Here is a 25875-nt window from a genome sequence, read left to right as displayed (position 1 = left end):
GTATGTTATATGCATTTGCTCAGTAAGTTTCAGAAAACAATAAGTTTGAATAAGTTTTGTACTACATTTGAATTTACACATAATCTAGCTACCAGTATTTTTCTGTATGCATTGTTGGAAAGGATTTTTTTCAACAATTTATCTGTTGTTTAGTGAAGTGGCAAACATATATATATATATATATATATATATATATATATATATATATATATATATATATATATATATATATATATATTTATATATATATATATATATGTATGTATGTATGTATGTATGTATGTATATATATATATATATATATATATATATATATATATATATATATATATATATATATATATATATATATATATATATATATATATATATATATATATATACATATATATATATATATATATATATATATATATATATATATATATATATATATATATATATATATATATATATATATATATATATATATATATATATATATATATATATATATATATATATATTTGCCACTTCATTAAACAGCAGATGAACTGTTTTAAAAGGAGCGCTCTCTCTCTCTCTCTTACAACGGTTTTTGCTGTATGCAACTGGAAAGTTAGAAGAGGTCTTCATGTTTTACTACTCTTAACATTGCAATTAAAAAGCATGTTAGAGAAGCTGCATTTTGCCTCTTTTACAGATTGTAGGAAGATCAAATGAATATTTTCCTAAATCCATCTCTAAATCTATCTATAATTACTTTTCAAACTCAAATATGTATATACGGATAGAACTGCTGAATAAACATACTGAAAAACAAAACAAAAATGTGGTTTAAACCAAACAAAAAGTTTAAACCAAAAAAACATGGTTTTTGTTAAAAAAAAAATAGTTTTTTGCCAACATTGGCTTTCAGTGATCCTAATTCAATATTCTGTACTTGCTCTACCAATGGTCATATAGTCTTCAACTTAACGTCAAAGGACAGGTAAGGGTATGTACTTTTACAATGATGCTTCATTGCGTCAAGGAGTGAAGTAGGAGGAAGGTATGAAAGGTTGAATTGAGGTATGTTTTTGTTTGAATATGCCTGCCTGGGAGGACAGGCACGGCAAAACAAGCCCGCTTTTAAGGGTTAAGAAGAAGGTTGGTATCTTATGCTTCCAAGCTCTGGGCTTATTTAGAGGCTGCACGATGGAGGGTTAAAGTAATGTTTACTTAATGAATTTCTGACCTAGTGCGGCATGCATTCTGTACCTCTGACCTGCTTGCCAAATAGAGGGATGTTTGGGGAACACAGTACTATGCGGCACTATGGCGCTTGGTACAGTATGATTCTAAGCACCTCAAATGTAGTAGTAGCAGTAGTAGAAATAGTAGTAGTAGCAGTAGTAGTGGTAGTAGAAGTAGCAATGACTAATTGTGGTTGAAGTTACAGCAAGTAGTGGGCTGTTTTCCTCCCTCAGTCTCATCTGGCCCTTGTTTTCCCTCCTGCCATCAATATTACTTTGCTTTCTTTTCCACCCTATTTGTCAATCTTTTTATACTGTCATTTGCCCTTAACAGCATGGGTGAAGGTGTCCAACCAGTTATGTATTGTGGTGTCTGACGAGAAACTGAGCACATTAATGCGCAGGCCTGACAGCAAACTGAGCCTTATCATGTAGGCTGTACATTTTCCACAGATAGTGATTGTGAGGCTACAGAACTCAGAATCATATAAAAGGCAAGCATACTAACTCTATGAATGTGAACAGAAATAAAGCTTAACCTTTGCGGGACGGGCCGGGTTGTAATTTCCTGTCTCGCCATACAGGCAAACACGCTTTATTTTTACTCTTATTTTCATCGACATTCACTTTATCAATACTCTTTAACTAGAGAAACGAGGTGAATGAAATATGCGTTCTGACTATCATTAACTCTTTCTTTCAAATGGAATCTTCCCAAATTGTCTATATTCTGTAGTTATTGAGATACAGTGTGTTGAATGGGAGTAATTACTGCAGATATTTGGTGACCGAGTCACTGTGTCCGTTTTCTTTCTCGACTCTGGCTTGCTATGGCTTAGACTAACACGCTGTGGAGGTGTGATAACATTATCACCCCGCACTCCCCTTCCCCTCCCAACTCGTGTTTGTCTTGCTCTCCTCCCTCTTATTCCTCTTCTGCCTGCCCTTCCTCGTGTATGGCCTCTTGCATCACTTCTGGGAGAAGATTCAGCAGAGGAAGAGGATAATGCAAACTCAATCCTCCTCCTGGACCTTGGAGGAGATACAGGTGGAGAAGAACGTAGCAAAGATGTAAGGGGAGCAGAAGGCTGCCTTTTCCAAAGTCTACATATACCAAGGTAAGTCATACACAGCTTTGTGGGAGGACGTTGCTTGGAGCCAAACTAGAGAATGTAGATACTGGGATTTAGAGAGAATGAGGAAAGGCTGACTAATTTAAATCAATCACTTCAACATGCACCTCCCTCACACCCCACACTGCCATTTGTAGGCATTGGAATTACAGTCACGCATAGCACAATAAAAAGGCATATTTTTTTCGTCAATGGCTTGCCTGAATGCACGGTGAAAGAAGGCAAGACCACATCCAAAGTGCACACACCACCACAGCTTTAGTCACCCGTGAACTGGCGGGTATTTGGATTCAAATGACGTCACCACGCTGCTCCACCCCAAACCGCCATCGCGTGCTAGAAGCAATTTTGAAGGCAGAGTGACTTGACTTGGCATGTATAGACTTTTGGCCTTGTCATTTCGCCCACTGGTGGACGGGGCAGTAACAGGTGTGGAAAGTGTCACAGCAGTGCACGTGGTCAGAGCTGGTGGACCTGAGGTGGTTGCCCCATCATCGCTACTTGTACTATGCCACTCAGAATCACTGTCACTCCACTCAGAATCACTTTCCAGAGTTACAACAGAAATATCAAGTTCATGTTCTATTGCACTGTCGGAAGGTCTAGCACTCAATTGAGCGATCAGTATGTGATGGATTAGCTATCGGAGGACGAGCCACTGACCGCACGGATCGACGAACGCAGACATTCCCACTAAGGAAGCCTCAGACGCATTGACTGATGATACAAGTACTCAGGACAAGTGTTGACATATTTGGGGAGGAAAAAATTTGGGATAATGGCCAACATGAGTGAAATATAAGCAGAGCGGCAATTGCCGCTCCCCGTCCCACAGGGGTTAATCTCCCACATTTTGTTAGCCGAGGCCAGCCCTATATAGACGCCACAAATACAGTGGAATCTACTAATATTTAGTGTATCATGGATCTTAACAATTAGAGCGTACCGCTGAGCTCAACATCAAATTCGAAGGATATTCCAGAACGTCACCTCATCATTGAGCCCATCACACTCATGACGTTTCAGAATATCACCCGTCCTCTGAGGGTTAATGGAACTGACAGAGATAGATCACATAATTAAAAGGAATTCACATTCTAAAAATTGTAATGGGTAGGATACATGTTTAGGAGGGAGGACAACAGAGGAACAAAATGAGTGACAGACTAGGAAGTAACTGAGAAAAAGACCCAAGGAAAGGAAATTAAGGTTATGAAATGTTTACACTGGAACTGCAAACTAGAGGAGCAGGACAGCAACTAGTGGAGAGACTTGGAAGAGGCCAATACCCTGCAGTGGAGCGATAAAGGCGATGATGATTATTAACCTTTCCCGGCGGAGGATCTATATATAAGCATTTTGAAATTGAGACTTTGTGTCGGTGTGTCATATATAGACGTTTGCTCTCATTTGCCCACATTAGATTGTAGCATGGTCTATATATAGAAGATTCCTAACTACTAACAAAATTAACAAAATAAATCGTTATTAGGCATCTCAAACCCTGACACTTACCGACATTGCCTCTCAAGGACAGTCACCGCTGTGCTTTGTCGGTGGTGGATGTGCAGCACCTCAGCTAACACTGGGAATTTTTGCATTTTGTCTATTTTCTTTTGTTATTATAGTCTATCATGTCAAGGAGAAAGATGCCTCTAAGCTGGAAGAAATGACTTTGGCAGCTGAGGATATAGTTGCTGATTTTTTAATGATTTTGATGATCCTGGTTCATCTACTGTCAGTGATTACACTCTAAACCTTCATGTAATTTTATAAATATACATAACCAATCTAACTTAAATAACATCTATATATAGATTCAAATGTTTGTTCAGTTTTGCAGCAGAGTCAATATATATACCTTAATCTAGAATGCCCACTTGTTTTGAATATATATAGACATGTATTTATGAAAATCGACATAGTCTATACACAGACGATTTTTTTTTTGTTAGTACATAAATCTAACCTGACGCCAGTAAGGGGTTAAGAAAATCACATGGGAAGTTTGTTTAACCCACCCATTAAGTTAAGATATCCAGTGCAGCCCCTGAAAGTCTCCTTACTAGTATGACAGGGAGAAGGTCAACAATTTTCCCACAAATAAAATATGTTATGAGAGAGAAAGTAGTTGGAAAGTTTTGTTTAGTCGGCACAACATCTGTGGTCATATGCCGGAGAGAGACAGGAGGGGGAAGGAATTATAGGAGAAGGGAACAGATCCCAAGAGACAGGACACAACCCCCAATTAATACCTGGTACCCATTCACTGCTGGGTGGACAGGGGCGCAGAGTATCGGAAAAGAAGCCCAAATTTTTCCACTCCGCCCGGGAATCGAACCCGGGCTCTTTCGATTGTGAGCCAAGTGTGCTAACCACTGCACCACAAAGCCCCCTGTTATGAAAGGGAGCCGTGTTTCTTGAAGTCTTGAGGCGAGTCTGCTCAACACAACTCTCATGTTAGTGAAGGGTCCACTAAGCTCCACACAGTAAAAGCAGCCCACAAAGAAGTCTCCCAGCCCGCTCCTGTACACCAGCACCTGAAAAAGAAGTGTTCTATATTTCATCTTATTCAACTAAACCAATTAACCTAAAAACAGTTCCTATTTTATTGATATTCATAAGTAAAGTCATGGTTGGATGATTACGGTTATGTCACAGTGGTCACATGATCTCCGTGTATACTCCACCATGAATGTATACAGAATCTTATTGAAGTCAATCCTTAACATCTGCTGATTTAAATAGAGCTGTCATGCCTCCACTCCTCCTCCTCCTCCTCCCTTCCCTTTTAATTGTCCCTATTCTTTCCCATTTCCCTCCCTACCTCCTGTTCCCTCTCTCCCTCCCCTACCCTCCCTTCCTTTGCCTTCCTGAACTCCACTTCTCTTCTTCCTTTTCCTTTTTCCATTCTTCCCTCTCTTCATCTTCCTACTTTGTTTCCTTTCTATTGATATTTCCTCTTCTCCTCCTCCTCCTCCTCCTCCTTCTTCTTGAGCATTTTTGTAGATAGCCAAAGTGCATCAGGCTCACTGCACACCCTCCCACCACCCTGCTCATGATCATGCTGTTAATGCTGCTTGCTTTTCTCTTTTTTAAGCGGGCTTTTTTTCCTACACTATCTTTTTGTTGCCCTGAAAAAAAAAAAAAAAAAAAAAAAGTTAACCCAGTAGCATCGACGGGCCAAATTTGTAGCTTAACCGTGTACCAGCGACGGGCCAAATTTGTAGCTTTACCGTGTACCAGCGATTTTGGGCCAAATTTGTAGCTTAACTGCAGTACCAGCGACGGGCCAAATTTTAGCTTTACCGTGTACCAGCGACGGGCCAAATTTGTAGCTTTACTGTACCAGCGACAGGCCAAATTTGTAGCTTTACTGTACCAGCGATCGGCCAAATTTAGCTTTACTGTACCAGCGACAGGCCAAATTTGTAGAAGCTTAACTGTAACAGCGACGGGACAAATTTAGCTTTACTGTACCAGCGACGGGCCAAATTTAGCTTTACTGCGGTACCAGCGACGGGCCAAATTTGTAGCTTTACTTGTATTCAGCGACGGGCCAAATTTGTAGCTTTACCCATGTACCAGCGACAGGCCAAATTTTTTGCCATGATATAAACCCCCAAAATAAATGATGCATAAACTGATCACAAATGTTAATATATATTATGAAATGGTTTGAGTGAGTGATGTTTTTTTCATTTTCTCGCTTAGAGGGGCCTTTAAGAAACATGATCCTCAGAAAGCAACCACGTTAACTATTTGTAAGAAATGTATAAGAAATATACAAATGCATTCCAAAGGATGTATTTCATAAACACATATAAATGATCTTATGCACCCAGCATGTGTATGAAGCTGTTCTAATTACAGGTAGGGAGGGGCAGGTCTATCTGGATGAGGAAAGTAGCGTCCTCAACCTCTATGGGCTGACTTTCTTTTTCTTTCCTGTTTATGCTTCTTTCTTTGGGTAACCAAGGGACCTATCCTCAGTCCAGCCTGTTACCTGGGCTGGTTTAAGGGATGAGTTTGCACCTCCAACCCCAACAAAAACATATGCTAGCCAAAACCAAGACAGGAAGTAGAGGTTGGGGTCGCCGCGCGAGCCTTGACCCTGATCCAGTTTTGCTGAGGGGCCTGACCACAAGGCAGGTTCCCCTGATGTATTCACATTCGGGGAGCCTGCTGTCAGTGATGGGCGCAGGGCAAAGCCTGCGGGACCCCCACCTTCACCTTCTTGTGCAATGCCTCAAGAGCCATCACAGAAAACAAGGTCAGTGAATCTGGTATTGCCAACAAATGCTCCACAATAACTCTGGTCCACACCTCTGCCTAGTACCCAGTCTGTACAAGTGTTGAAGAATGATGGGGTAAGGACAGCCCGGTCTCACTCCCACATTCATGAGAAAGAAGCTGGACAAGCCCCCCCCACACTTCACAGTACTCTCATTCCCACAGTACAGGCCAGTCAATAGACTAACAGCCTTGCAGGAATCTCATTATGTCTGGAGATCCTAGAGAGCCTCAAGATGCACTGAATCAAACGCCTTCTTGAGGTCGACATAGGCTGCAAGCATCCCCCATTAAAATTACTGCTATAGTAGGTCCACTTAAGCTAGATTCCTGGCGCCTAGGCAGATTGGTGAGCTTGCAACTGATTGGCTGCACCGCCTCTCAAGACACTCATGTTGGACCACATCTTGTATGTTCGAAAGTGAGACATGTTGTTTTGTTATATGCCATAGCTCACCTCATATATGAGATAGCCAGTTTTGGTTGACACCGTGAGACTCAGCAGTGACTGTAGAATCAAGATGTATTGTAAAAATTACAAAACAAAAAAGAAAATGGTATTACGATGAGTTGAACCGTGAAAATGTTAAAACATGTTCATAACATGTTTTACTTATGCTTGCTGTTTTCATCAGTTGTTCATTTACTGCAGAAATATATTACCACGCTACGAGAAAACCTCTCGTGAACACGAAAAGCGTGATCAGAATACAGATATTGAAAACACAGAGTTATTTATAGCAACATGTCACTCGCTGCAACCATCACAGCGCAAGTTTACACTGCGGTGGAGGCAGTGAAGTTAGATACTAAACAACTGCTTATTAGAAAGTTTTGTTGTATGTATTGATGATGAGGAAACTGACGATGAATGTATGTAACACGCCATTATCTTCTGAGTAAAATCAGAAGGAACAGAAAAGGATATATACAGGAGCAGGCTACAGTTATTGCTACAAAACATGTTATTCACAATACTATGTACATCTTTATCCTTACTCGTTTTTATTTTGTATTTGACATTACTCGCATATTTTGTTATGATGATGAATCTTATGATGAAACTGACTTTGTCTTTCCTTCTTTGTAAATAAATAAGAACACACTAAGTACTCTACCTCTTGAACACCTATTATGTGTGAAAGTATCGCTGCAAATACCCAAAACGGAGCAATGATTTCCTCAAAGTAAGTGTTATAGAGCATAAAAATACATATCACTGACAATACCACTTACATGTGATATTCTGATATTCTGTGAATAGGAAATGTGCCACCAGCACACCAAAAGAGCGGGAGATCAGCAGTTGTTTAGTGTCTAACTTCACTCTGCCTCCACAGGCAGCATATCGCGCGCGCCGTGATGGTTGCGGCGAGTGACACGTTGCTATAAATAACTGTGTTTTCAATACGTGGAGCTTTATCTGTGTTATGATCACACTATCGAGTTCACGAGATATTTGCCTACGTAACGTGATAATATATTTCTGCAGTAAACGAACAACTGTTGAAAACAGCCAGCATAAGTAAACATGTTATAAACATTTTTTAACATCTTCACAGTTCAGCTCATCGTAATACCATTTTCTTTTTTGTTTTGTAGAGATTTTACAATGCATCTTGAGTCTACAGCCACTGCTGAGTCTCATGGTGTCAACCAAAACTGGCTATCTCGTATATGAGGTGAGCTTTGGCATATAACAAAAAAAACATGTCTCACTCGAGCATGCAAGCTGTGGTCCAACATGAGTGTCTGCAAGAGAGTGGTGCAGCCAATCAGCTGCACCGGCAGGCGGTGGCTGAATTGACAGAGTAACAGCACTGCGTTCAGGAGGACGCGAGTTCAATCCCCGCCCGGTGCCACCAAGCTGGGATTTTTCAGCCGCCACCGAGTGGCTTAAAACTACCCACATGCTGTCCAGAAGACCACCTATGCACCCGGACTCTAGATTCTAGGATTGAAGATGAGCTCCAGGAGGGCAGCATGAGCCAATGCAAGATGGCGCCACTATAAACACTCGCTTACCAGAACGGCTGGGCCGACCATCAGGACCCACCGAAGAAGCCTTGGGCCGACCATCAGGACCCACCGGAAGAAGCCTTGGGCCGACCATCAGACCCACCGAAGAAGCCTTGGGCCACCATCAGACCCACTGGAAGAAGCCTTGGGCTACCATCAGGACCCACCGGAAGAAGCCTTGCCGACCATCAGGACCCACTGAAGAAGCCTGCCGGCGCTTATAGGCGACGTAAAAAAAAAAAAAAAAAAAAAAAAAAAAAAACTTGCCTAGGTGCCAGGAATCTAGCTTATGAACATGGTTTAGTGCTCCACCAGCATGCTACGTGGTAGGATATGGTCAGTTGTTAATTTACCAGGCATGAACCCAGACTGCTCAGGTCTCTGCAGCTTCAGCAACTGGTTATGAATCTGCATGAACAACAGATGGGCAAGCAACTTGCCTGGCACACTACAGTGTTAGGTGCTGCAGTGCTGGCAGTCCCTATTTGCTTTTACCTATTCTTCTCAGGAGGAATGGTGCCACATTGCCATATGGCAGTGAATGCTGCATGCACTCATTGAATATGGCTGCACTTTCAGCATTCAGCAGCTCTGCATTGAATCCTTGTCACAGCTTCTCTGACCAGCATCTGCTACCTGCACCCCAGCAGATGCAAGCTGTCCACTCAGAGGATCTGCCACGTACAACTGCTCAGAGTACTCGGCCCCACAAGCCCTCTATCCATCTATGTCTGACACAAGGGAACCATCTGCCATTCAGATACAGAGCTTACCATCCTTGTAAATAATGAACAGCCATGGTGACCTACCACACCACTGTTTCACATCCACACCAACTTCAACATATAAATTCTCACCAGCCCCTACTCATGCTCACAAAGCACTCACATGTGTGTAGAAAGACCTGATCCCTTAGAATAAATGCCTCCCACACCATACATCCTTTGAAAATCCAACATAGCCTTTTCCAGGCCCATGAATGCAACAAACAGCTTACTGCCCTTTTCTAGGTAGTTCATAACTTATTTGCAGTGCAAAAATCTGGTCTTTACACTGGTTTAAAACTTTCAGTATGAAAATAAAGATCTACATACTCACAGGTACAAGGACAAAAGCCACAACAACATGGTGAAGAACTAAGAGTGTCCTCCGCCTCAGGTAGCTGCATACTCGGTCAGTGAACCTCTTGGGAACTTCTGCCAAGCTTGCCAGGTGGACCTGGAGAAATTGTTGTGGTCATGGACACAGCCGGGCACGGTAACAGAAAACCCAAGTCTCAATAACTGATAACTGATAATGGAAACCCTTATCGTGAGAACCGATATTCGTTAACTGGAGACACAAATATAGGCAATAACTGATACCGATATAAATCCACAATTCGATACTAGCTAGTGATAAGTCCGATAGGGCGAAAACGATACTATATTGATATTTCAAATAAAAACATAGATGAATTCAAATTTTCATTATCTGTATTTTAGAAAACTTACAAAACCTGAAAACCACACGTTGACACGTACCTATGGACGGTAATACTAGAAACGCCTGAACCAGTGTTGTGTTATTCGGTGTCCCCATCGTCCAAAGCTGGCGCTTTTGTTTACAAACACTGGTCTCGTGAACTGCGCAGGCTCAGACCAGCAAGCATAGACCTGTACAGTCTCACAAAGCTTTTTAACCCCTTCAAGACGATGACGCCTACGTAGGCGTCATGAAGCCCCAGTAGCATATACGATGACGCCTACATAGGCGTCATATTTATATTCTGTTTCTTCTTCTATTGAGTTGTCCCGTACTTTGTGTTGGTTACTAAGTAAAGACACTGTATGCTGTCCTTGAAATTCTATTGCTCCTCCCACCATCCTTGTTCCCACCAATCACAAAAAATGAGCTACAGTATGCACTGCCTTCTTCCCGCCTTGTGTCTTAAATTAGGAAGTCTCATGGGCTCTCTCTCTCTCTCTCTCTCAACAACGCCAGACGTAACGCCTCAACAACAAAAACGACTCTCAGCCACGCCCTTCCATCCTGCCCGTAAATAGACACCTCACACCGCAACAGACTCGTAACATTGAACCCTCCAGTACCTCTATTACCAAGCATCAAGATAACCTAAGAGTCCTTAGTTTCAATGCGCGTAGCCTAAGAAACAAATTTGATGAACTGCGATGTCTTGCTCTGACAGAAAACTTTGACGTAATTGCTATAACCGAAACATTTATCGACACCACTAATATTGATTTAAGTTCCGAATACAACATAGATGGCTACAGATTCTTCAACAATGATCGTGGTAAACCGTAGAGGGGTGGAATGCCTTTTTTGTCAAAAGCTACTTGCAACCCACTGACAAAACACCAAGAAACAGTAACGTTGAACATTTGTGCGCAGGCGAAAGTAAACATTGCAAAAGTCAATTTAAATATATCTGTCACTTACAGGCCTCCGGGGCAATCACTTGATGGCGATCTTGAAATGTACAGCGCCTTAAGGCAGTCACTTAATAACAGCGACTCACTGATACTAGGAGACTTTAACCTCCCCATATCGACTGGGCGACACTGTCGGGTACAGAAGGTGAGTCCCATAGAATGATAGAATTTCTAGAGGAAAATCATCTAAGCCAAAATGGTTTCTGAACCAACTCGACAAAATAACATACTTGACCTTGTTATAGCTTACTCCAAGATAACCTAGTCAGTAATGTCACGGTAGGAGAACACCGTTCCTGCGATCATAAACTAGTGCTGCTGACATTAGAGTTCAAACATCGGTGACTGAAAATAAAGTTAAGGTGCCCAATTTCAAAAGAGCCAACTTCAGAGAAATCCGACGAAACTAATAGATATGCAACTATCAGATGACGGCAATGCAGAGGACGCCTGGCTAAACTTTAAAATCACTTACTCACTCAGCAGGACACATTTGTCCCCTTTGTGCAAGAGGCTAATTAACACTAATAAAGTCCACCTTGGTTTAATAGCGAAATTAAACACTCAGTCAAGGGGAGAAAATTGTCTTACAGGTTAAAGAAAGACCAAAGCACGCCCGAAAAACATTAGACTTTACAATGATGCAAGGCTTACAAGTAAAAGATTAGTGCATCAGGCAAAGCGAGATATGAAGAAAATATTGCAGCCAACTGTAAAATAATCCGAAATCCTTCTTCAGTTACATAAACAACAGAAAGGCGATCAGAAGTGGAATTGGACCTTTAACAAACAGCGACGTGCACTAGTGACTGACAGCCAACACGCTGCAAACCTATTGAATAATTACTTTACCTCGGAGTTTAATAATAACAGTCCTCCCACCACCACCACCAACACCAGTACTAATGTAAATCCCGAGCATGCATTGTCTAACTTTGAAATAAAACCCGATGAAGTCCTTAAAGCCCTCAAATCACTTAAAACAAATAAAAGTCCTAGACCTGATAAAGTATATCCAACTCTGCTGAAAGAAACAAAGAGCGAAATACTCTCCTCCCTCACAACCGTATTCAATATGTCCTTACATAAGGCATTGTCCTTCAGATTGGAAAAAGGCTAACGGACACCGATTTTTAAGAAAGGAGACAAAAAAGTACCAGGTAATTACAGGCCCATTAGTCTAACTTCGGTTGTAGGTAAGTTACTTGAGGGCATAATTAGAGACAAAATTGTGAGTTACCTTGAAAGCCACTCATTAATTGGGGACTCACAACATGGCTTCCAAAACAAAAGATCCTGCCTATCAAATCTATTAACCTTTTATAACGACTCTTCACTGTTTATGACGTAACCAAATCACTGGACGAGTCTATCTTGATTTCCAGAAAGCTTTGATAAAGTCCGCATCATAAATTACTTTTACAAATTAAAGCAAATAGGTATTGACGGTCAGGTAAACCAATGGATCGCGAATTGTTGAGCAACAGACAACAAAGAGTAGTGATTGACGGATTTAACTCAGAGGGCGCCTGTCACTAGTGGCGCCCTCAGGGCTCGGTTCTTGGCCCAGTGTTTTCATTATTTACATCAACGACGTGGATGTTGGACTCAATAACCGCATTAGTAAATTTGCAGACTACACAAAGATTGGTAACTCGGTTCTCACTGATTTAAGACAGGCAAAGCCTCCAAGAGGATTTGCACAAAATTTCAGCTTGGTCGGATAGATGGGAGATGCCCTTAACGAGACAAGTGCCAGGTCCTTCAAGTTGGAACGAGGAATAAGAAGTTTGATTACGAAATGCGCGGCGTTAAACTCAAAAGCTGCTCAAGGCGCCAAGGACTTGGGGTCAAAATCGCGTCAAACCTCAAATTCTCACAGCAATGCATCGATGCAGCAAATAAAGCGAACAGAATGTTGGGCTTCATTAAAAGAAACTTTTTATTTAAGAATAAAGATGTAATACTCCGCCTACAACAGTTTAGTCAGACCCCACTTGGAATATGCGGTACAGTTTTGGTCTCCCACCATGCAAAGGATATTGCTAAATTAGAAGGTGTTCAGCGGGCAATGAAATGATCCCTTCCTTGCGCAACAAATCCTACGAAGAAAGGCTTTTACCCTCAACATGTTCTCTCTGAGAAACGTCGCCCGAGGAAAACTGATCGAATGTTTTAAAATACTTAATGGTTTCACGAATGTAGACAGATCAACATTGTTTATGATCGATGACACTTTGCGACGAGAACAATGGCGTAAAACTCAGATGTAGACAAGTAAATTCAGACTGCACCAAATTTTTCTTCACCAACGCTAGTAGTGCGAGAATGGAATAAGCTTCCCCATCAGTGGTCCAGTGTAACACGATTGACTCCTTCAAAATAAGTCGACCGCTACTTCCTTCAACTTAATATCAACTAGAGTAGAAATGCAACGTTTTGGAGTCTTCTGATTAATGTAAAATCACTTAGGTTTAAGGACAGACCACCAAGTCTGACCATGGGGTCTGTGTGGTCTGATTTTCTATGTAAATCTATGTAAATCTCTCTTCTCTCTCTCTCTCTCTCTCAGACACCGAGGCGCCGATCAACGTTGCCAGATTGTCGTATTTCGGCCTCCTGTCTGCCAATTTCCGACCCTAAAATCTGCCCCAATGATTGCCTTCATATACAGTTATCATTAGAATGGTTAATTATTGGTGTGTTTGGCAGCAGTTATGGCTCAGAAACCAGTAAATACGAGGCTACGAGTATGATAATCTGGCAACGGTATGCCCACACCATCACGCCTCGCCCACTCTCTCTCTCTCTCTCTCTCTCTCTCTCTCTCTCGCTGATAATTTCTTGACATTCTTCCTCCTCTACACAATCATCTGCTTTCTATTTCTTTCCCCTTGCCCTTTCTCCCCTTTCTTTATTTCGCTTTTTTTTATTTCGCGTTGACGCAATTTATATTATGCATAGCAGGTATATGTTGACTCGTCGGGTATGCTGTTTTGCAAATACGGATACATGTAATGAGGGCTTTCAGCAGCATAATATAATGGAGGCTTACAAGCAGATACATGCTGGTTTCAGGTTTCCGCCGCCACCGCGCCGTCGCACGCCAGATATCAGCCATGCAGGCTTTTTGAACATCCGCGCGAAGGTTAATCAGATTAAGAGTTGTTGGAAGGCTGATTCAGACATATTAGTACCACTACCATTATCATCACCGCTGTTTCTAGAACGACACTCTGTACGAGTTGTATTTATATGTACAGAGTATCGTTCTAGAAACGGCAAGGATGGTGGCACTGTTTGTCTGATTCAGCCTCCCAGCAACTCTTAATGTGTTAAAAAGCTTTGTGAAACTGTACAGGGCTACGCTTACTGATCTGAACATGCAGTTCACGAGAGACCAGTGTTTGAAACAAAAGTGCCAGCTTTTGATGATGGGACACCAAATAACACGCATAAACACAGGGTGCCTTCAAAACCATGGCATGCTCACAAACGAATATGGAATATCAAATTTGAGGCAGTGAATAATCATTTTTTGGTTAAAGTTAAATGATTTTTCTCTTTGATATATTGATTTTTGAATCTAACATAAAAAAAATAACCTAGTGTTCTAATGTTGATGATCTAAGTATGAAATCTTTTCACCGAAGATATTTCATACCCCAAAGTTTTTTCAAACAACACTGGGCTCCCGGGCCACGCATGCGCAGTAGGGAGGAGACAACGTTTTTTTTTCTGAGAGGCGGAAAAAAGTAGCGATTATCGCTGGTTTGGTTACAACAGTAACAAAGATACCGATACATATTTAAATAAGTAGCGGATGGCCGATAACCCGATTTTGTTATCATCGATAAAGTATCGCGATAACTTATCGCGATAACGCCCAGCAATGGTCATGGACATGTAATGATATGGCTCCTTAGTCTTAACTTACTGCATGTTGTGCACCTTATGGATTGGGTCTTGATGTTACAATACATACTAATTTCATAGTTGTGGCACATTCAGGGGAAGTATCTTCAAGGTGAGGTGCTTAGAGCATATTAATGATTAGCAGATTACCTCCTGTTCTCCTGCAGCACCAGACAACCAGTCACCATGAAAACACTCTCCTTGCCTATATGGCATTATTAATGGCTGACAACTAAGGATCATCCTTTTTTCTTGTAGTGATTTATTAGAACATATGAGGACCTGCGTACAGGAGGGGCTCACCCCACACACCACCCTTTTTCTTGTTTTCAGGGAAAATACTGCAATTTCCAATCATCCAACTTTTGTAAATAAGGTAGAATGTTCCGTGGTAAAACAGGTTTTCCTTGCATATCACTTTGTGCTGCTTAGCAGAGGCGGTTCAAATAGCATAAACATCACGGTCGACTGGCCAATCAGCACGCCTGCCATTTTAGGCTGCTTCTTAGCCAATCACGCACACCCAGCCAAACCCTAGCACGTGTCATGCCTGCTTAACAGTTGTGTAAACACCATTGCAATGCTGTGTTGTTTGTGCATTAATAATGGATTTACCAATCAATGCCAGCTAAATGTCTTAGAGATTTTTTTTACCCCCCCTACCACTGGCCCCGCCACCACACACCTGCCGGATAAACTCCACTGCCGCCGCCTCATCACCTGACCCACCCTAAAAGCTGACCCCTCATAGCATTCTTTATTTTTCCCTAGATACAGTAACAATGCCTTTGAAGAAGTGTTCATTATGTTCAAGTAATTTCTCCTCCCATTTCTTTATAGTCATTCTTCCGCCTGCAGGATGTCCCTATGGACACAAGATTCCAGGAGCAAGACTTGAAGCTGGCAGCTGGCCAGAGAAAATTACTGAATTAACCCGCCAGTTGAGGGTTTGCAGGAATTTGTCCAGACGATCATTGGCGATCTTCCACTACTGCTGCACCTTCATCCACTTGCCCTGCACTCCACGCCGACAGCAGCTGAAAGTGCATCGCCACAGGTCTGGCAGAGGTGGTCCTGATAGTACAGGCTTCATTACAGTGAAAGGAGGTGCCAGACCTAACCAGCATGATATTTACCAAACACATTGGTTCAAAAGATTCACTATATCAGAAGAAGAGGAGGAGCAGCAAAGCACTTTCTTGGTTGGGAATTCCATGCTTTGCCACCATGAGGTTGAATTCTGTGGAAGAGTGTCCCGACAAAGGTACATCCATTGTTACCCTGGAGCTGGTGTTGATGACATTAAAGCTGCATTCAAAGAGGTCTCCGCCAAGGCTTCTAATGACTATATTTTTGTTCTTCATGCAGGTACTAATGACGTGTGCAAGGCTCGCTCGGAGGAACTGCTGGATAAGTACCGTCGGCCAGGGCATGTAGTACGGTACGGTACGGTAATATTTTTTGTAATTCGAACCTTAGGAAAACACCAAACTGTACCTGGAAAATGACTGCATTGTACTATTACGATACATTACCGTACTATAATTTCATACATGTTTTGTACCCCCAAATACAAGGGCTATGCACACCGGCAGACACGAAACAGAGCAGACGTGCAGAGAAACGGTCCTCACCCCACTCCTGTGTTGGGATCAGCTGATCGCTGCACCTGTTGTAGTGGTATTTACACCACTACAACAGGGGCATCAGAGTTGCTCCCGCAACTCTGATACCCCTCACTTGATGAGATAATACCTTGCCTTTAGGAAGGGCAGAGGGGGACTAGGAGCCTGATATGCTTAGAAATACAGTCGTCCCTCAAATAGTATGGTTTCCAACAGGACGGTTTGGGTTTGATACAGATTGTCATAGAAGATTTTTTATGATTTTAAAATTTCCCACTGCTGCTCGAGAAAGGTATTCACCTTGCAGAACAATTCAGATTTAGGAGAAGTTACGTTTGGTATGAGTTGTTGCGGTAAGGAGAGGATACCACACGAATGAGAGCAGTGTTCGCTGCATCTATCATAGTGTAAAGAAATTTTGCCGCAGCAACTGCCAGTGCTGCAAGAGTAAAAGATAAAGGCTGTCCTTTCTGTTTGTTCATAAATTAACCTATTATAAACACAAGTAGGCATTTTCTTACCTTAAACAATAAATTGGTGGCCAGGATCTGGCACTTCTATGGAATCCAGATCCCGCCTGGCTCAGTTTCTATCCACAGGCTAAAGTTGTCAGTTATGCAGTTTCTGCTGTAGTGTTACCACACTTGTCAAACGATCCATCCTGGCAGTGCTCCTTCCACGTTGTCAGTGAGAGCCATGTCACACACTCACACTCTCTTACTCTCTCTACCACAATTTCTATTGCTCTAAATCATACTTGAAATTAGATAATGAGCGGTAGTTATGAGATTGACTCCGCCCAAAATACAATATTAAACCTCAATTTTATGTAGTTTTGGGACGAATATTTAAACTACTCCAACTGAACTTAAAATAACCTGACCTCTAACGTGGGAGGCTTCGCCCCCCTCGACCCCCCCAGCGTGATAACACTGCACTGTGACTGCAGCAGAAAATGCATAACTGGCAACTTGGGCCCGTGGGTGACATGAGCCAGGCAAGACCCGGATTCCGGAGGAGTGCGAGGAGTGTTTCTAGGGGGGCACTAATTTTATATGGATTTTTGAATAGTACGGGGTCCTGGGTCCCAACCCCGCATTGTCTGAGGGATGACTGTACATCTGATGGTATTATCAGATTGTAAATAATCATAAAAAACACAGTATACCTGAAAACACTTCCTACTGTGTTATAACAAGTGCAAGATCGATCAATAAAGTTGATCGGCCCGTATCTCAAAATATAAGTTATTCCCCTTCTAAAATCTATTTTGGAGCCAGTTTTAGCTTGATTTCAATTAAACAAAAACAAATAAGCAGAGGAATATTTTTCATCCGATGTCCGCTACTGCTTTTTTTTGATATATGAGAGCTGTCATTTTGTATTAATACTTTCTTGGTCAAAAAAATCAAAAAAATGCTAAAATAAAAAAAATCTAATGATGGAGAAACAACTCACATCAAAACGTGTCTTAATCATAAAAAAATGAGGGTTGTGGGGCCAATAATAACGCCAGAATAACACTCGTAAGTTTCAGAAGGGGCTTTTGGGGCTGGCGGGTTGGGGGCTAGAATGGGGCAGAACGCCTAAAATTGATGTACGTGTTTAATAAAGAAATTTTCTATTCTTTTTTCTATTACTCTCGGTCCCACATCGCCCTCTGCGTGTATCAAACACACGAGAAATTAATCACAACAAGGAGAGGGTATTCCCTGCTGCCTGGGATTGAACCCGCACCAGTGTGACGGAGAGCCAATCTCACCGGTCGGCCAAGAGGTACCCCATTCGCTGAATGGGTTATGGGCTCATCAGGCCATCACCAAGACTACACACGCTGTCAATATTTCATAACATAAAAATCAGAGTGATTCATGCATATTTACTAGAGATATGGCAACACTGCTCCTACCCGGACGCTTGCCTTAAGTGCCTAAAAAAAATAGTAATAGTAATAAAAAACTGAATAAACTTCGCCAAATCCAAGCCAAGAGGTTAAAATTTGGTGTTGCTACAATGGGTTTAAGTGCCTCAAATTTCACTTACAAACCCTCAGCCCTCATCAGACATGTTATAGATTGTAATAATAATAATAGTAATAATGATAATAATAATAATAACAATAATAATAATAATAATAATAATAATAATAATAATAATAATAATAATAATAATAATAATAATAGTAATAAAAATAAATAATGGACCAAGATATTAATGAGAAGAGGCTAACAGCTGATAGTGGCCCAACATCCATCAAGGCAAAATGGCTCTAAATGACAAAGATACAGTCAAGTCGTGTATGACGCGGATTCCTAAGGCGCGGTTTCCTATGACGCGGTATGGTTTCAGAACCATGTGTTCAAATCACGCGGTTAAAACCATCTATGACTCAGTTTGTGGTCTCCCCTAGCCAAACGACCGCAGAGTTGCCAGGTTGGATTTTTTTTTCTGAGGTGGAAAATCTCATGGCGGTTGGGTTGGTTTCTGGGAGGATTTCTATCTCGTCTCTCTCTCTCTCTCTCTCTCTTCACAGTGATTTTGTTTGTTTTGATCGTTACCAATGGCGGCAATCGATGGAGGCTATAGTTTTTCACATGAAACTGGCCTATGAGGTAGTGGTGGCTGCAGAGGAAGCAAGAGGTTCAAGTTGAAAGTGTGGGGCTAGGCTAACCCCGCAGTCGCCACTACACCTTGGCCAGTTTTACGTGGAAATACTATAGCAGCGATCACCGCCATTGGTAACGATCTAAACAAACAAAATCACTGTGAAAGCAGCCCTAGTCAACCCCCCGGCTCACTTACCACGCACGTGCTGCACATGCAATGGCTTGCAAGTCTGCTGGGAAACCCACGGGCAAGATTCGGCCACTGACATACGAGCGGAAACTGGACGTCATCAGGAGGATTGAGAGAGTGATAGGCGGGAAACAATGAATTTTCCCTGTATGTGAGCGCAGGTGGGATAAAATGGCGGCTAGCCAGCACCAAATTATATTTTCCCCATAGCTACGTACTGAGTGAAAAAGTGGGTGTTGGCAGTGGCCGGGTGGATAAGGTGGTGAGCGTGGGGTCAGACTGAACAACATCATAAGGCAGATAATGCCTACCGGTGCACTCGGGCGAGAACGAAAAAAAAAAAAGTGTGGGTGTGGCAAAATGGCAAGGGCCAGAACCAAATTGTATTTCCTCCATAGGTTTAGTTATTCCTATGACGCGGCCGTTACTCAGAAGCAATTCACCGCGCCATACACGACTCGACTGTATATTCAAGGACTGATTACTAAGGTAGTTAGTTCTCCAACATCCCTAAAAACTCACCTGATACATTGCTATTGCATCATAAATGAAGTAGCTTCCTGCAACCCAGGCATACCAGGAAGCAAGAGGATGGACTGCCTTCATCACATCATGCCTGCAGGAGACCACCACCACAACTCCACAAGCAGAGGATGCCACGGCCTGGAAATGCACACTTGATACATAATGGTCTTGGTGATGCAAAGCCAAACAAATTGTGTCCCTTGTTTTATTAACCCCTTGGTGCACCATGACATGAATGACATGAAAATAATATTCCTCGAAAATTAACCCATGACACCACAACAAAATATTATACAGTAAACCCTCAATATAACGGACTAATTGAGAGGAACTTAGTCCGATAATGCTGAAATCCATTACAAGCGGCAGAAATTTTAAAATACGTAAAATATTAACGATGAACCTAATAAACTTGGGTATATAGTTTTATTATTGTATATCTTATGTGCACGTTGTCTATATAGCCGCACAGCACACTTGGCAACGGACTGTAAGGCACTGAGGTTGCCAGGTTGGCAGTGGGGTCCTGCGGGGGGGCCATATTGTTACGGATATGGATAAAATTTTACAAGTGCACCAATCTCGCACTGGCAGACGAAACTTTTTTGGGGTAGTTTTTGGTGTTATGAAATAATCTGGTAACTGTTTCTGTCGTAAATCATTAAGTGATTGACTTTTCAATGCCTGTTGTACACCGCCGCCACAGCCGCAAAATAGATCGCAGAGAGGTTCAACTTGCTTACTGTTTTTACATTTCACTCACCGCTCACAAAGATCAGAAGTAGACAAACTATAGTCGGATGCAACTAAAAAGATACTTTAGGTGGAGTGGGTGCAGGAATTCCCTACCCGGCAGCGTTGTCGCTTCAGCCACAACAAGGGTAGGCGGTGGCCGAAGTGGTAGCGTGCTGGGCCCACATTCACCACGTGATGGACGACGCGGGTTCGAATCCCCCACGCTACCACCTCGGATTTTTCAGTCACCGCCGAGTGGCTTAAAACTACCCACATGCTGTCCTGAAGACCACCCATCAACTCAGACTCTAGAGGAAGCCGTCCAAGCGAATCAAGAACGAGTTCCAGGGGGCAGCATGAGCCAATACAAAATGGCGCCACTATAAACACTCGCCTGCGCCATAACGGGCTGGGGCGACCATCAGGTCCCACCGCGAAGAAGACTTGGGCCGACCATCAGGCCCCACCGGGAAGAAGCCTACCGGAGCAATAGGCCGCAACGTAAAAAAAACAAAAAAAAAAAAGATAGGCAATATTCATATGTCGGTGGTTTAGTATTTGAAATAGTCTTTAATATGGTAAAACAAGTCTATATTATGTTAGAACGTATCAAATTTTAGGATAGTAACAATGATTTATGACCTTGACCATAGACATGACAATGTCGCTGGGTAGGGCACTGTTGTCATGTGTTGAGAATTCATTTCCATACATCAATCATTGTTTCTATCCTAAAAATTGAAACGTTCACAACATAATATAGTATTGTTTTACCATATACAAAAATTTAAAGACTTTCGAATACTAAACTACCGACAGATGAGATATTCTATGCCTTGTTGTGGCTGAAGCGATAACGCTGCCGGGTAGGGAATTCCTGCACTCACTCCACCTGAAGTATCTTGATATTTGCATCCGACTATAGAACAAAAACCAGGCAATGAGTGTTTTTCCTGCTGTGTATTCCCATGTGTGGTGGACAGCAGAGTGATTTTTTTCTGTGAGGAGGTATTTCTGCAACACCAGCCTGCAGAGTGGACCACCGTGCGATCCTGTCCTGTCATGCAGTGCTTGTTTCACCAATTCTCGCACTGTGTGCAAATTAATTTAACTAACCAAACCTAACTTAACCTAATCTAACCTATCTAATGGGGGTACTTCACCCTTCGACCCCTTAAGCTGTGTCAGTACCGACACTCACAAACACTTGGCTATTTTCCATTACATTCATGTCCTGAAATGATGCATAAGACTTTCTTGTGGTGCAAATACATTCTTCATTTTAATGCAACCACAAGGAGGAAAATATTTCATCAGGTGGGCTGCAAAATACTACTGTAACCAATAGCTGGGACAACAAATAAAGGGAGGAGGGTGAGGTGGCTAACCAAAGACATGCCAGTCCTTGTCGACAGACCGACTTGGTCAACTCGGCTGACATCAGCCGATAGAGTCGGACTGTTGGCACCCTGCTACGGGCCGTCATTGGCAAGGCCCGTGCTCCCTATAGGGAGGGCGCAATCTTTGAGCAACAAAACCAGGTGGCTAGTAGACGCTGTTATAGTTACCAGGCGTGGTTTGTTCAAAACTATTCTCGGTCGGTCCTCGGGTTTCTGACCCTCTGACCTTGTCCATTATATCCGAAATCCGTTATAAGTGGGTCCGTTATATCGAGGGTTCATTGTATTATAATATTTGCGTCTTGCGTCCAAGATAGGGATTCGGTCAGAAATTTCTCCGTGCTGGGAGAACCTAACATTGGACAAACAAAAGAACCTTTTTCAAAAATTAAATTTGTCAGAAAATTTCTGAAAAATACTTTCAACTCTCAATTTTTTTGGACAAAATCCGGGCTCCAGCGATTGTCAGACATATACCTGGTCAAGTCCAGGAATCGAAATACAATCCAGGTAGAATAGCTGAGGTTGGGCTAAGTCTGGCAGTTACTGGACATATGCCTGACCAACTCCCCCTTTGAAACACATGCTAGGTGGTCGCATGTTACTATTGTTGTGGTGGTGATGGTCATGTAGCCTCTATAACCAGTTCACTAAGTTACTATGCTTCGTAATCTTGTCCAGATTTGTTGAAATTCTTTAACCCATATACTGTGCCAGACATCTTAAGATGCTATAAGTTAGACTGCACCAAACATCTTAAGATGACACATGTTCCAAGGTGGCTATTTATATTTCCTGCAATGCCAAAGTATATTCCAATGAACCTCGTGTGGCAACATGATCCCTCTTTCCAGAGATAGGCAAGTACGGTATTTAGTGCGGTAGTACTGCATCACAAAAAAAGTACCGCACTATCGCAAACTTTCTGAAAATACAGCACTACCGTGGACCACACTAAAAAATCCTGTGGTACTTTTTGTGGTACTTAAAAAACTATCAAAAACATTTGCAGGGCGGCATGCTCACAGATTTTTTTTTTTTTTCTTTTTTTTTTTACAGTGAATCGGACTCAATCAGTCAATCGGTATCAGTCATCAGAATCAGTGATTCAATCATTGACTTTTCAGTTATTATTCAAAATTAAATACAAATTAATTAATACTAAGCCAGTGGTTCTAATCTTTTTACAGGCGACCCCAATCATGCACTTCTAGACATGACCATGAATTCCACTAGTTTTGTTGTATGTACTATATGTGTTATTATTATGTAATAACACCACGCTTGATATTTTGAGGTCTTGGTTCCCACTTGGGGTCATGACACCAGGGTTGGGAAAGGGGCACAAGCGGAGCATCTGAGTTAAAGCCCGGGAAATAAACATTGCTCTCAGGGACTCCTTGTATTATTATTATAAAAATTCATAAAAAATCACCATTTTGGTTTAAAATGAAATGGTTCATACTGTAGTTTAGGTGAGCAACATAGATTTTAAAAATCCACATACATTATGGATATTCCAATTATCATAAGCAATTTGCAAAGGGGGGTATAAAAATTTAGCTATAAAATTGATTTATTTTTCAATACAACAGAAAAAAAATTCTTATTATTATACAGCTAGGCCATACAATTAAAATGAATACAAACAATAACTTGGTAAGTCAAGAGGGAAGTGCAGTACACATAGCTAAACTTTGAATGCAATTTACTCAAAACTAGGTTTTGATGATGTCGCCCCTTTACCTCTGGACGCCACATATTAGAAAATGACAAGGGAGACCCTAAACAAGTAGATACATAAAGAAAACTGCATATTTGTCTACACACCTTCCAGAGACCAGGGTTTGAAGTCTAGGCTTAAAAAATATCCTTGATAACCAGAGGCTTCTTCCACTCACCAACTCCTTCCATTGGTCATCCCGAGTCGGCACCTCAGAAATGCTTTAATTAACAAGAGAGACCTGGGTGTTTGTTGAGCTTGTTCCCACACCCAATCATGCAACAGAAGTGTGGCATCACAGTTTTCACACACACACAAAAAAAAGCAAGCAGGAGCTAGCGACAACTCGTCCTCCCCCCTCAGCTTTGGCTTGGTAGGAACACAGCATAGTTCAAATTACCCGCATTTGATGATGGTCTTACACTCCCATGATGCACCGCGGCGTGACGTCGATTGAAATCACTCTATTGGGTGCCACAATGAACTTCATTTGGGCACCAAGTTAAGAAAAGTAAAAGTAAAATGCTTCTAAAAATCAAGTAGCTGCTTAGCTGATAATTGTAAACAGACAGACAAGAATGTATGTCACAAGCAGCAGCTTACTGAACCCGTCGTGGACATTTCATTGAAGACACAGACAGACATAAGGAGAGTGAATTACTAACACAAATAGCAAATAAAATTACAGGAACTCTGAACAAGAGTACCATGCTTTGTGAATTAGTGAACCCGTTATAGAGGCTACATGGCCATCACCGCCACAACAACAACAAGATGTGGCCACCTAACATGTGTTGCAGAATAGGACGTGGCCAGGCACACGTCCAGCCACTGCCAGACTTAGCCAAACCCCAGATTCTTTACCTGGGTTTTCTACTTTGGTTCCTGGACTTGACCAGGTATATGTCTGACAATTGCTGGACCCTGGATTTTGTCAAGGAAATTCAATATCTGGGAAATTGAGGGTCAGGAGTATCTTTCAGAAATTCACTGACAAAATTCATTCTTCCCATAGATTATTTTCTTTTCCAACACGACATAATCTCTGACCCAATTTCTGTGTTGGACACAAAGCCATTGTACATCTCACCTCATCAATCTAACCGGGCCATAACTTCCTTAACCCCTTGACTGCAGATTTCCTACAAGAAGACCTTACCAAGCTACAGGAATGGATCAAAAAGTGGCTGCTACAATTCAGTGAAGAAAAATGTAAAGTCCTGCACCTTGGGAGGGGATATCCAGCATATCAATACCACATGGGAAACACTCCACTATCCACCACTGAGGCAGAGAAAGACATGGGAGTATATGATACCAGGCTACCAGTGAAAGCCAAATCCATACCAATCACAGCGGACGGGTCAAAAGGCAATGAGACAAAAAGCCAGACAGTATCTCAAAACCCATAAACTTTTGTAAAAACATGTTGATAAAAGCAAATTTGAAAAAACAACACAAACTAGCTCACTATGCTGAAACTCCTTTATGCTGAAAGATTTGATTGGTTTCTCAACCCGTCCGCTGCAATTGGCAAGGATTTGGCTTTCAGTAGTAGCCTGGTAAATAGTCCCAGGTCTTTCTCTGCCTCTGTGGTGGATAGTGGAGTGTTTCCCATGTGGTACTGGTATGCTGGATATCTCCTCCCAAGGTGCAGGACTTTACATTTTTCTTCATTGAATTGCAGCAGCCACTTTTTGTTCCATTCCTGTAGCTTGATGATGTCTTCTTGTAGGAAATCCACAGTCAAGGGGTTAAGTAATGCATCAGTGACTCGTGTCCAAAACAGGAATTTGGTCAGAGATTACACTGTGCTAGAAAAAGAAAAGAGTCTACAGGATAAATTAATTTTGTCATATAATGAGGCACCTGCAAGCTGGAAACGATGGCTTCACTCATGTTCATTATGTGGTGTGCCGAGACACTCCACTTCTTGGCCTTGAAGAGCTGGGTCATCAGGTGATTTGAGAGGCGGAAAAGTCCCATCCAGAGCAGCCCTGAGGCCGAACACAGGGCACAGCCAGCCACCACTCTGTTCATGGCAGTTCACAAGCCCACTTAA

The 25875-nt window shown here is 42.0% G+C and overlaps 1 protein-coding gene across 1 annotated transcript; it reads right to left on the bottom strand.

The window, feature by feature from the left end:
* Positions 1-3307: 3307 nt before the first annotated feature.
* Positions 3308-25875, bottom strand: LOC126991761 (TLC domain-containing protein 3A-like). Its single transcript, XM_050850447.1, has 5 exons — positions 25683-25875; positions 19953-20093; positions 9758-9877; positions 4724-4887; positions 3308-3404 (listed from the first exon to the last, which is right to left on the bottom strand). Exons 1-5 carry the CDS (start codon positions 25851-25853, stop codon positions 3308-3310), a joined length of 693 nt encoding a protein of 230 aa, XP_050706404.1. The 5' UTR covers positions 25854-25875.

The sequence above is a fragment of the Eriocheir sinensis genome, unplaced genomic scaffold (assembly GCF_024679095.1).
Source record: "Eriocheir sinensis breed Jianghai 21 unplaced genomic scaffold, ASM2467909v1 Scaffold332, whole genome shotgun sequence".
In the NCBI taxonomy this organism is placed as follows: domain Eukaryota; kingdom Metazoa; phylum Arthropoda; class Malacostraca; order Decapoda; family Varunidae; genus Eriocheir; species Eriocheir sinensis.
Note: the sequence above shows the minus strand (reverse complement) of the source record. Positions and strands in the feature narration are given on the sequence as shown.

Bases quoted from the DNA above. Each gene is read 5' to 3' on its own strand.
- LOC126991761 (XM_050850447.1), bottom strand. From the start codon at position 25,853: ATGAACAGAGTGGTGGCTGGCTGTGCCCTGTGTTCGGCCTCAGGGCTG. The intron at 9,878-19,952 runs GTGAGTTTTTAG...CAATTTCTCCAG, and splicing joins ATGCAATAGCAATGTATCAG to GTCCACCTGGCAAGCTTGGC. The intron at 4,888-9,757 runs GTGAGTATGTAG...CTTCTTTTTCAG, and splicing joins TGGCTTTTGTCCTTGTACCT to GTGCTGGTGTACAGGAGCGG.